Genomic DNA, 12,889 nt, shown 5'->3' with positions numbered 1-12,889 from the left:
TTAAATTAAATTAAAAGAGTTCCAGTGAAGGTGGCAGGGATCACAACAATGAAATAAATCAATATTTTTCTTTTCTTGCACAGGTGGCTAGAGTTTGGATCTCTAAGAGGCAGGTCAGTATACTTTCTTGATAAACTTGAATACAATTAGGGCCAGATTTATAAATCAGGGAAGAAAATAAACCTGAAAACGTTTTCCATATTGTCTTTGAAAGTGTACTAACCTATCATTTTGGTTTTAGCTTAACAGCAAATCCTCAGGTTTCAGTTTAGACCTTAGGGCCCTGTTAACAAAGGCGCACTAGCGTTTTTAGCACACTCTAACCATGTAGATGCCTATAATATTCCTATGGGCGTCTACATGGTTAGCGAGCGCTCAGTTTTAGCAAGTGCTAAAAATGCTTGCATGTCTCTGGCACAGGGCCCTATCTAATGAGTGTGGATTTGAAAAAATAACTTAAATATAAGTGTGACACTTCTAATGTTTTAAGTAAATCTTTTAGGGTTCAATATTGGAAAAACTGCTGGCCTTCTAAATATGTCCCCTATTTTTAGTCACAAAGAATAACAGTGAATAAAGGTAATAGCATGCCCACTTATTATATAAGGAGGAAAAAAACCTCATCAAAACTGAGGCATGCAACAGTCAATGAAACCGGATCGCAAAATCAGCAGACCAGCATGCATACAGCAAAAAAAGGTCATCATTGGTCAAAAAACCTCCTGTAGTGTTCAAGTGTTGCAAAAAGCCATTCTAGAGCAAAATTAGTCTTCAGTTCTTAAATATAATGTACAGTCAATTATCAACAAACACTTATCTTCAATTATGCGTTGCGTCAGTGCTCGAAGACAACTGTCTGTTGACTACTAGAAAAGGGGCATCTTTTTTTTCCATAACTCTATAGCCATAGAATGCGCTGCCTCAGAGTTTGCAGGCAGAGAAATCATTATCCCATTTTAAGCGTCCTCTTAAGTCACATTATTTCACTATTGCTTTTGATGTTGTTTTTCCTGGGAGTTAAATGGGATTATAAATTGTATTTTATTTAGTTTTAATGTCTATGGCAGTGGTTCCCAAAAGTTTTCAGTTCATGGCACCCTTCATGTCCGAGCAACTTTTCGTGGCACCTCCCAACCTCCGCCCCCCCCCCCCCTCCCCAGCCACACAGGTCTCCATCTTTTTATCTGCACAAATATATCAGTGCTAGGGTGTCCCTATAACCAGCCCCTCCAAATAACACACTGATTACGATTTATAACAAATTACTATTCTACCTATCAGACTAACTGTCCTTCTATGTTAAATTGTACAGCGCTGCGTAACCCTAGTAGCGCTTTAGAAATGTTAAGTAGTAGTAGTAGTAGTAGTACCTATGAAAAGTTATTCCATTATTATACTTCCTCTTTGTACATCTGTATGCTGCACAAGCCAGCATGTTTAAAAATGTAACTGAGATTAAATAAAAAATGCTACCAACAATAAAGAATGACAACGCAGATGCAGTGGCTCATAGGTTTGCTTGCTTTCTTTGGAATGGAAGGAAAACAGACTACTGACCTATTGGCTTCAATTTTTTTGACTTCATCCCGTCTCCTGTTTTCATCCAACCTCCTTAGCAGTCACCTCTGGGCCCTGAACGCCGTCTACTCCCTGTCTCCATTGGCCACGACAAAAAAAAACTAGTTTGGGCCCGCAGCAGCCTTCAGGCATGTGCTATCAGCTTTGCTGGTCCTCTGCCCCCGCTGACGACAACTTCCAGTTCGGGGGGTAGAGGACCGGCAGAACTGACAGCACATGCTTGAAGGCTGCTGCAGTCCTGCACTTGGGTTTTTTTTTTCTTCCGCTTCTGCACTGCTGTGTGCAGTAGTGGTTCGGGCGGGAGGGAGGTCGGGATTTGCTGTGGCACACCAGGGTGCCATTGCGCACAGGTTGGAAAACGCTAGTCTATGGTCTTGAATGGATGGGCTTTCCTATTATTCATTGTAGCCCATTTTCTTTCTTTCTTTTTTGTTTTCAATTTTGTAATTTATATTTTATGATTTTAAACTGCTGTGATCTTATGTAAAGCTAAGCAGTATAACAAATGTAATAAAGTATGGGGCTCATTTTTGAAAGCAAAAAAAAAACATCCAGAAAGTGTCACAAAGCACCATTTGGATGTATTTCTTCTCAAAACATCCAAATTGGTATTTTCAAAACCTATTTTGCAGATGTTTAGCTATGCATTTCGTCTGCAATACATCCAAATTACAAGGGAGTGTGTCGGGGGCGTTTTGAAGATAGGATTAGGGTGGGTTTAGGGCCATAATGAAACAAAATGAAAATGTCTAGGGTGAAAACTTCAATGTTTTGGTCTACACCTGTTTTTATAATAAGGCATCAAAAGGTGACCTAAATGACCAGATCACCACTGGAGGGAATGAGGGCTGACCCCTCCCACCCCAAAAATGCGAATAAAAATAGTATTCATCATCCTCTATGACAGACTCAGATGTTATAGCCAGGTGTATTAGAGCAGTATGCAGTTCCCTGGAGTAGTGTGTAGTGGGTGCAATGCAGGCCCATACCTCACCCTACCTGTTACACTTGTGGTGGAAACTGTGAGCCCTCCAAAACTCACAAGAAAACCACTGTACCCACATATATGTGCCCTATTCAACCTACCCTAGCACAACTCTTCATATATAGTCATTACTTTAATTAGTATAACAAGAGGAGTGTTTTCATTAGAGTTTTAATTATATCTTTATTAGTTTTAATTACATTTAATTAGTTTCTGGGAAATAAACACCAAATAAATTACACATTATACCATATAATCTTAAGGCTCTTTATATTCATCTAATATCACTAGTACGTGAAGAAGTTTTAATTAAAAAAACTATGTAATACTAGGATACAAAGAGCAGGCCAGCAGTGTGAGGGCTGAGTGTCACATGTATGATTATCTCCCAGTTGGTGAGAGGTTATATGTGTGTGATCAATGCAAAGAGCTCCTAGCTCTCAGAGAACGAGAGGCTAGAGTAGCAGACTTGGAGGAGCTGAGGGAGACAGAGAGGTACATAGAGGAGGCCTACAGGGACGTTGTAGAGAAGTCCCACCTCAAGTCTGGCAGCCCCTATGCTGCCTTGGAGGAGGGAGGCCTCCTAAATTGAAAGCATCATCCTGGTGAAGTTGGAAATAATCCTGTAGTCAGGACCAGCCCACCAGGGGATGCAATATCTTCTCATACTGAAGCTGTGTCTCCAGGAGCTTCTGCCCAGGATGGAAAGCTTAGGACAGCTGTTGTAGTTGGTGATTCGATTATTAGGCGTGTAGATAGCTGGGTGACTGGTGAACGTCAGGATCGCTTGGTGACTTCCCTGCCTAGTGCAAAGGTGGTGGACCTCACATGTCACCTAGATGGGATTTTAGATAGTTCTGGGGAGAAGCCTACTGTCTTGGTACATATATATTCGCATATTGACTTTTCAGACTGTTTGTTGTTCCTATTTACATCTTGCTCAGCAGTTGACAGTGATAATGTGCAATCTTGAAAATCTGTCTGCTTTTATTTAAAGACACCTGCAGGCTCATTTTCAAAAGAGATAGACGTCCAAAAAGTGACATAAATCCACACAAAAGGTGCCCCAAATGACCACTGGAGGAACTCGGGGATCACCTCCCCTTCCTTCCCCAAATCACAAAACATTTTTCCAAACAGCACTTTCTAAAGGAAAAGATAGACTTTTTTTTTGTAGAAAATGACCTTTCCTGTTCTGATTTTATACATTTTACAAAAAATGTCCAAATTCAGACTTAGATGTCATATCCAAAAATGCTCCTTGTGCATTTGACTTGCCCAAAGTCACAAGGAGCAGCAGTGGGAATTGAACCCATGTTGCCAGGATCAAAGCCTGCTGCACTAACTATTAAATCACTCCTTCTCTGTTTTGGACATCTTGCATTTGGATGTCTTTGTGTTCGAAAATGGCCGAAAATCCAAGGACATCCATGGTATTTTCGAAAACAAATATGGACGTCCATCTTTTTTCAAAAATGACCTTTTCCCCCGCTTCCGAATTTGGACATTTTACAAAGACGTCCAAATTCCAACTTAGACGTTTCTTTAGAAAATGCCCCTCTTGGTCTACTATGCTCTCTATTGCAACCTCACTATCTGGATGCCCTATTGTTTGACGTCGGTGGTAGGCAAAATGGTAGAGACTATTATAAAGAACAAAATTACAGAGCACATTCAAAAGCATGGAATAATGAGCCAAAGCCCACATAGATTTAGTGAAGGAAAATCTTGCCTCACCAATCTAATCTAGTTGGTTAGAGTGCTGGTGTAGATAGGAAGTAACCAATAGAAAACAAAAAGGAGGAGGAAAACCCTCACATGCAACGAAGGCAATAGAACAAAAAAAGTGGATGTCAAGGAGGATGTCAAGAAGTCTTTAATATAACAGCTAAAATAACGACCCAACCCGGCTGTGTTTCGGCTCCAAGGCCTGCATCAGGGGTCTATTAGATCTACATGAAAAACAAAATAACTAATTACATAAAAAGTAATGTAATTAGACAAAAATGACATATATAAAATAGTGACATATATAAAATCAACTTGTGCAATAATCACATTCAAATATATATACAGAGATTAAAAAGTATAAAAAATCAAAAGTAAAAGATGAGTCTTGGCTTGTACATTATGTATTAGACTTTACATGGGTCAGAGGTAATCAGGTGATAATCCAATATGTTTAGAATCGGACAAACAAATGTGCAAACTAAAAACAAGTAAAAAATGCTATCAATAGTATATACACATAGACCTGATAATAATTATCTGTAAATCTATGTGAAAAATGGGTTTTACCTCTTGTGTTTGGCTGATGGCTTAATCAAGAGAAAAGTAGCTGTTAGGGTTCTGAAGAATAGAAAAACAATAAGGTTAAGACATTTAAAAGTATATATTTTTTATTACATTTGTACCCCACGCTTTCCCACTCACGGCAGGCTCAATGTGGCTTACATGGGGCAATGGAGGGTTAAGTGACTTGCCCAGAGTCATAAGGAGCTGCCTTTGCCTGAAGTGGGAATCAAACTCAGTTCCTCAGTTCCCCAAGACCAAAGTCCGCCACCCTAACCACTAGGCCATATATCTAGACAAACCTGAATATATCAAACTTAACATGCAGTGAAACTGTAGTGGTTGATGCCAAAGTTTTAAAAGAAACAATGTGTCTGTAAATAAAATGCTGAAAAGTATGGCTGACATTAATGGTGACAGTCTACCAAATCAGAAATATGTGACGGACTTTGAGTCACCTTTGAATGCTGTGGAGACATATGCCTAAATGTATTGGAATAGACGCAGATGTATGATGCAATATCTATAGTAGGGAGTCAGAAGGAGAAAAAGGAATTACGCCAAAATGAAACTAAAACGGAACAGCGTGTAGTCGGATAGAGTAGTGAAGATGACTATGGAGTACATAATGCATATAGCTATGAAATAAAAAAGTGTCAAATAAAAAGAGGGAAAACTTAACCTTAGCTGAGAAAATCCAGTGCTGCTGTACACCGTGATGGTAGAACGCATCTATGACGTCAACAACGTAAACATAATGATTATTTGTAAACTGTAACTTGTAAATTTCCACTCTGTGTTTTTAAAAATAAAATGCAGTTGGAGAGGAGAAATATTACTATCTTTTAGGAACCATATTAGAAATTGCATCTGTTGTGAAAACTGAATTTTTGTAAATGTTTTACTGGCGATCGTGGTGGTATGGTGACGTGCATATTTCATGTATCTAATGTTATTGAGTATGTCAAGTGTGGCTACGTCAATCTGAAAGAAAGAAATTTAAACCAATTAGCTTTGAAGCTACGTCGCACCATAGAGTGTTACTGGGATCAATTTTTATGGTCATGTATCAAATTAAGAACGTGAATGAATTTATGGACTGAATCACAATATGGCATCTACATAGGTGTATGGCAGGTTGTACGAGTGAAAACTTGTAAAATGTAATACACTGGACTGTAGAGATGAGCCGCATAAAATATTTGTTGGAAATAATAACTAATGCTTATTTTCTATCTTGCCAGGAAATGCTGCCGATTAAAAATATAATTAATAGAAATAAATTGGTAAAATATGTGTATAAAAACAATAAGTGCCAAATGAAATGACTGAAAAACGATGTGTGAGAACAAATTCTTACGATCCGACTGCATGGAAATCTTGCCATCAGGAATAATGCTCGTTAAAAATGAACTGAAATTGAATGGATTGGTGTTGTGGCTGTGCCAACCAATAAAATGTAAACACAAAATGGTTTTTTGAGACCAAAAAACATATATTAAAATGTCCAAAGAAGGGAAAATTAGGTTCTTACCATGATAATTTTCTTTCCTTTAGTCATAGCAGATGAAGCCATTATGTATGGGTTATGTTCATCAACCAGCAGGGGAGAGAGAGAGCACTCAAACTTTCTCAGTGCCCTCTTGGCCAGCTAGCTCCACTGCCTCTTCAGTATTTGAAGCTTCCAAAGCAGTATGGCCAACCGCAATGGGAATCACAAGAGCTTTCCTCACAGCGAACGATGGCCCATCACAAGGGCATGAACTCATAAAGGAGGGAATGCACATCCTCCTGGAGGGAATAAACTCATCCTCCTTATTGTATAAGTGGAGGGGAACACACGCGCCTCCTGGAGGGAATCACAAATCCTCCCAACACACTGGAGGGAATGAACTCATCCTATTTACAGAACTGGAGGGGAACACACGCGCCTCCTGGAGGGAATCAACACATCCTCCAAAAAACATACTGGAGGGAATGAACTCATCCTCCTAAAGTTAAACTGAACATGAATCCTGAAGATTGTTTTCCAACTTTCTCCCAAGGAAGGAACTTCAGGAAATTAGAACAGAACCTGAAAAAAACCCAATTTACAGCATACTGACAATCCAACAGGGAGGGCTCATGGCTTCATCTGCTATGACTAAAGGAAAGAAAATTATCATGGTAAGAACCTAATTTTCCCTTCCTTGTCATCAAGCAGATGAAGCCATTACGTATGGGATGTAACAAAGCAATCCCTAGATAGGGTGGGAACAAGCCACACCACGCGCTAGCACTTGTGCTCCAAAACGCGCATCCCTCCTGGCAGCCACATCCAGCCTGTAACGTCTGGCAAAGGAGAGCTTAGAAGCCCATGTTGCTGCACTGCATATCTCTTGAAGAGAGAGTGCTCCAGTTTCAGCACAAGAGGAAGAAATCGCTCTAGTAGAATGCGCCTTAAAGGCTACAGGCGGCACCCGGCCGGCCAGCAGATAAGCTGAAAAGATAGTCTCTTTGAGCCAGCGGGCAATAGTGGCCTTAGACGCTGGAGACCCTCTGCGAGAACCTGACAGTAAAACAAACAGATGATCAGAAGTCCTGAAAGAGTTAGTAACTCGCAGATACTGCAGCAGAGTCCTGCGCACATCCAAAAGGTGCAGCTGCCCAAAAGATTCTGGAAACTCTTCTTCTGAAAAAGAGGGCAAGAAAATAGGCTGGTTTAGGTGAAACGCTGAAACCACCTTAGGCATAAAGGAAGGCACGGTCCGAACCGTGACTCCTGACTCTGAAAATTGCAGAAATGGGTCTCTACAGGACAGCGCCTGGAGCTCTGACACCCGTCTCGCCGAGGTAATGGCCACCAGAAAAACGGCCTTCAGTGTCAAATCCTTCTCCGATACTCGCCGAAGCGGCTCAAAAGGAGATGCCTGCAGGGCTTTCAAAACTAGCCCCAGGTTCCAAGCTGGACATGGTGATCGCACGGGACGTCGGAGCCGAAGCACCCCTCTAAGAAACCGTGCCACATCTGGGTGAGCAGCCAAAGACACGCCTCCCACCTTACCACGAAGGGAGGCCAATGCTGCCACTTGCACCCGCAGGGAATTATAGGCCAGGCCTTTTTGTACACCTTCCTGCAAAAAGTCCAGAATCGGCGAGACAGGAGCCCGCATTGGTGCAATGGCTCTGGAAGCAAACCAAGACTCAAACAGGCACCAAATCCTAGCATAAGCTACGGAAGTGGACCGCTTGCGGGCTTGCAGAAGAGTGGTAATCACTTTATTGGAATAACCTTTATCCCTCAATTGCGCCCTCTCAATAGCCATGCCGTAAGACCAAAGCGGCAGGCGTCCTCCATGGCTACCGGACCCTGAGACAACAGGTTCGGTACCAGAGGTAACGGCAGAGGAGCCTCCAGAAGCATCTGTCGGAGGTCTGCATACCAAGGTCTCCTTGGCCAATCCGGGACGATGAGGACCACTTCTCCTGGGTGCAGCCGAATCCGCAAGAGCAGGCGCCCTATCAAGGGCCATGGGGGAAACACATAAAGAACCGGAGGCCAGGGTTGAGCCAAGGCATCCAACCCCGCCGAGCAAGGATCTCTCCGTCTGCTGAAGAAGCACGGGACTTTGGCATTGGAACTTGTCGCCATGAGATCCATCACGGGCTTGCCCCATTTGGCACAGATCTGCAGGAATACTTCGTCTGCCAGATTCCATTCTGCTGGATCGATCTGATGCCTGCTCAGATAATCGGCCTGCACATTGCTCTGACCTGCAATATGAACTGCCGACAGACACTGAAGATGCAGCTCGGCCCAGTGGCAAATCAGTTCGGCTTGCGCGGCTAGTGCTCTGCACCTTGTTCCGCCTTGTCGATTTATATAGGCCACTGTTGTCGTGTTGTCCGACATCACTCTGACAGCCAATCCTTCCAGGGTCACTTGAAAAGCCAGAAGCGCCTGAAACACCGCTTTCAACTCTAGGCGGTTGATGGACCACTCCGACTCCTCGGGTGTCCATAGACCCTGGGCATGCTTCCCCTTGCAATGTGCGCCCCAGCCCTTCAGGCTGGCATCCGTTACCACCAGGCACCAAATGGGGAGCGTCAGCGGCATTCCTCGCCGCAGCATGCTGTCCGAGAGCCACCACTCCATGCTGAGTCGGGCCGCAGGGAGCCAAGTGAGTCTGCATTGGTAATCCTGAGAAATTGGAGACCACCTCTGGAGTAGGGAATACTGTAGCGGTCTCAGGTGCGCTCTCGCCCAGGGTACCACTTCCATCGTGGCTGTCATCGATCCCAGCAGCTGGACAATGTCCCAAGCTCGCGGGCGGGGCATCCTCAGGAGCAGACGGACCTGATTCTGAAGCTTGCACCGCCTTAGCTCGGGTAGGAACACATAACCCGAGACTGTGTCGAACCTGGCCCCTAAAAATTCTAGAGATTGTGAAGGGGTCAGGTGACTTTTGGCCATATTGACGACCCAGCCTAGAGATTGCAGTACTGAGACCACTCTGGCTGTAGCTTGTAAGCTCTCTGTTGCAGAGTCTGCTCTGATGAGCCAGTCGTCTAGGTACGGGTGAACCCTGATACCTTCTCACCTGAGAAAAGCAGCTACTACCACCATTACCTTCGAAAAGGTTCGGGGAGCTGTGGCGAGGCCAAAAGGCAAGGCCCTGAACTGGAAATGTTTTCCCAACACCGCAAACCTCAGAAACCTCTGGTGCGGGGGCCAAATCGGTATGTGCAAGTAAGCTTCTTTCAGGTCTAGAGTCGTGAGAAACTCTCCTGGCTGAACCGCCGCAATGACGGAGCGCAGGGATTCCATGTGGAAATGCCGCACTCTCAGGGACTTGTTCACTTCTTTTAAGTTCAGAATAGGGCGAAAGGACCCACCTTTTCGCGGCACCACAAAGTAGATGGAGTAACGGCCGCAGCCCTGCTCGGCGGGAGGCACCGGGGTCACCGCCCCTAACCGAATCAGACCTTGTAAAGTCTCCTCCACCGCCGCCCGTTTGACGGCAGAACCGCATCGGGACTCCATAAACACGTCTCTTACTGGGGCGTTGAATTCTATTCTGTATCCCTCTCCAATCAGGTCCAGAACCCACTGATCTGAGGAAATCTTGGTCCACTCCTCGGCAAAGAGGGAAAGTCGTCCTCCGATGACAGGCATCGAGGAGAGGGCCGGCGCACCATCATTGAGAGGGTCGCCCCTGAACTCCTGGCCTTGAGCCACCAGCTGCGGAACGCTTGTCCGAGCGAAAGGAGTTCCTCTGCTGACCACGGGCACGTGAAGTGAACCCAGCCGAATGCCCCGGGCGGTACCTTCTAGCTTCACGGAAGCGAGGTCTGTACGAGGAGTGGACCGCCTGCCCTTAGAGGAAGGCCTCTGCCTATCTTCGGGCAAGCGCTGGGGTTTTGGATCACCCAAGCCTTTCACAATTTTCTCCAACTCCTCACCAAATAGGAGAAGCCCTTGAAAAGGCAACTTCACCAACCTTTGCTTAGAGGCCATGTCCGCTGCCCAGTGCCGTAGCCACAGACGACGGCGAGCCGCCACTGCTACTGCCATTTGTTTAGCCGAAGCTCTGACAAGGTCATAAAGGGCATCAGCCAGAAAGGACAAGGCCACCTCCATCCGCGGAGCCACATCCAAGAAGGGCTCCGCTCCATCTCCGGGCTGTGCCACTGCCTGTTGCAGCCAAGCTAGGCAGGCTCTAGCAGCATAACAGCTGCATGCAGACGCCCGAACAGTGAGACCTGCAATTTCAAAGGACCGTTTCAATGCTGTTTCCAGCCTACGATCTTGAACATCCTTCAGGGCAACACCTCCTTCAACAGGGAGGGTAGTTCTCTTTGTCACCGCAGTGACTAGGGCATCCACTGTAGGCATTTGAAAACGAGCCATATGCCCCTCACGCAGAGGGTATAACTGCCCCATAGCCCTGGAAACTCTCAAAGGTCCCTCGGGGTCAGCCCACTGAGCCGACACAAGCTCTAGGATGGAGTCATACAAAGGGAAAGCCCGAGCAGCTTTCTTGGTACTAGCCATCCTAGGATTACCCGAGGAGGCCATGCCATTGTCAGGATCTTCAATCAAGAGGGCCTGCATGGTATCTGAAATAAGCGCTGGCAGCTCATCATGGTGGAAAATCCTCACCGCGGAGGGATCATCCAGATCCTGTGGTAAATCCGCACCCGACTCCGGTTCCTCAGACCAAGAACGTCTGTCAGAGTTCTCCGAATCCTCACACCCCGACCACAGGGGGGAAAAAGGCGCACCACAATTGGAAGGGGAATTAACCCTTCTGCGCTTATCTTTGGGCCAATCATCCGGGAAAACCTCAGTGGGCAGTCCCAGGCCAGAATCCATCGGGGGGACCATCACAGGGGCCTCAGGCGACCCTTGAGGGAGGGCTCTTTTCATCATGTATGCTTTATGCAGCAAAAGCACAAAATCCGGGGAGAAAATCTCACCCTGGGCACCCAAATCCTGTCCGGTGCTAGCCACTCCTGAAATAACCTCATCTCAAGGTGCCCCACCCGGCTCAGGTCTCTCCGTGTCCAGGGAGACCGCGCCATGCGGTGTAAGCAAAATGGCGCCCGCTGCCAGCTCAGAGCGGGAAGAAACATTGCTCGCCATGCTCGGGCCGGCTCCTACGCCTGTACAGCACGATGTACAGAGCCCTGCTGCTGATTTGCGCTTGCCACACGTGGAACAGCGCTTTACATTGTCCGCAGCCATCGCCGAAAAATGGCGGTAAAATCCAAAATGGCAGTTTCGCGCCAAAATCGCCCCGATCGCGGGCCCACCCCGGAGGAGTTGGAAAACACTCTTACCTCAAAGGATCTAGCATACAACTACGATCCTGCTGAAAATCAGGTCAAAAACCTCTGTTCCAGCGTCTCTGCGTTTAAAAACGCGACGCGACTTTTTTTTTTTTTTTTTAACGCTGTGAGGAAAGCAGAGGTATTGAAGACTCCGGAGGCTCAGATGAGTGGGAAAGGCAGGGAAAGGGCGAACCTATATGCCTGCATCCACTGTTGGTGGGTAAGGACAGGGAAAGCAATGCAATATGTCCACATCCACGGAGGTATGGGTAAGGCAGGGAAAGGGCTAACCTATGTGCCTTTAAAGTGAAGCTGCTATAGCCTCCAACACCCCGGTTAACAACTGGCAAGCCAGGAACCACCTCCCGGCAGATTTTTCTGGAGCTCGAGAAGCTGCAGCCACCCCTGCTAGGGGAGATAGAGAATACTGAAGAGGCAGTGGAGCTAGCTGGCCAAGAGGGCACTGAGAAAGTTTGAGTGCTCTCTATCTCCCCTGCTGGTTGATGGACATAACCCATACGTAATGGCTTCATTTGCTTGATGACAAGGAATGATGATTTGTATAGCGTCTGTAATTCGTGGCGCAAAATTGATGCAGTTGATTTTAATGAAGTGATTTCCTAAATTTATCGTAAATCTAAAACATAGTGGAAAAAAATTATCTTTATGAATAAAAGAAATAAAAAATAGAAGTAAAAGAGGAATAAAAAAAATGAAATTGTATGAAATGGTAAATTAGAAAACACTGCATAATGAAATACATAAATATAAGAGATACGCAGAGCATCAGTTAATGTTTAAATGAATTGAAAAATGCCTAAATATGATTGTGGTATATAGTAATACTTACAAAAAAGTAAAGCATCAACTGATATGTGAATGAATCAAACATATAAATGGCGAGTGACCGACTGACTCGCAAATGCGCAGTAGAGACTTCCCTCTCTGTCCCGCCCCCGCGTCAATACGTGATGACGGGGGCGGGACAGAGAGGGAAACTGCGCAAAGCCGCCAAGGTCACTACCGCTCCCCCCCGCCCGAGGTCACCGCTACCGCTCCCCCCCCAACCGGTGTCGCCGCCGCCGCCAGCCCTCCACCCGGCCCAGGTCCTCTCTCCGCTACTGAACTTACATCCATTCGCCGGAATGCAGCACGCACATCAGCTGAGCTGCCGTCCGCCTTCCTTCCCTGCCTGTGCCCCGCCCTCGCTGACGTTACGTC

The 12,889-nt window shown here is 45.7% G+C and overlaps 1 protein-coding gene across 1 annotated transcript in view; it reads left to right on the top strand.

The window, feature by feature from the left end:
* LOC115464394 (histo-blood group ABO system transferase-like) overlaps window positions 1-12,889 on the top strand; it is an 80,041-nt gene that overhangs the window by 48,221 nt on the left and 18,931 nt on the right. The window contains exon 4 of the mRNA XM_030194776.1: window positions 84-113. Coding sequence (XP_030050636.1) covers window positions 84-113 — 30 coding nt within the window. The remainder of the gene's footprint in view (window positions 1-83; window positions 114-12,889) is intronic.

Source organism: Microcaecilia unicolor, chromosome 3, assembly GCF_901765095.1.
Source record: "Microcaecilia unicolor chromosome 3, aMicUni1.1, whole genome shotgun sequence".
Lineage (NCBI taxonomy): Eukaryota > Metazoa > Chordata > Amphibia > Gymnophiona > Siphonopidae > Microcaecilia > Microcaecilia unicolor.
The sequence above is the reverse complement of the archived record's forward strand: the minus strand, read 5'-3'. Positions and strand labels throughout refer to the sequence as shown.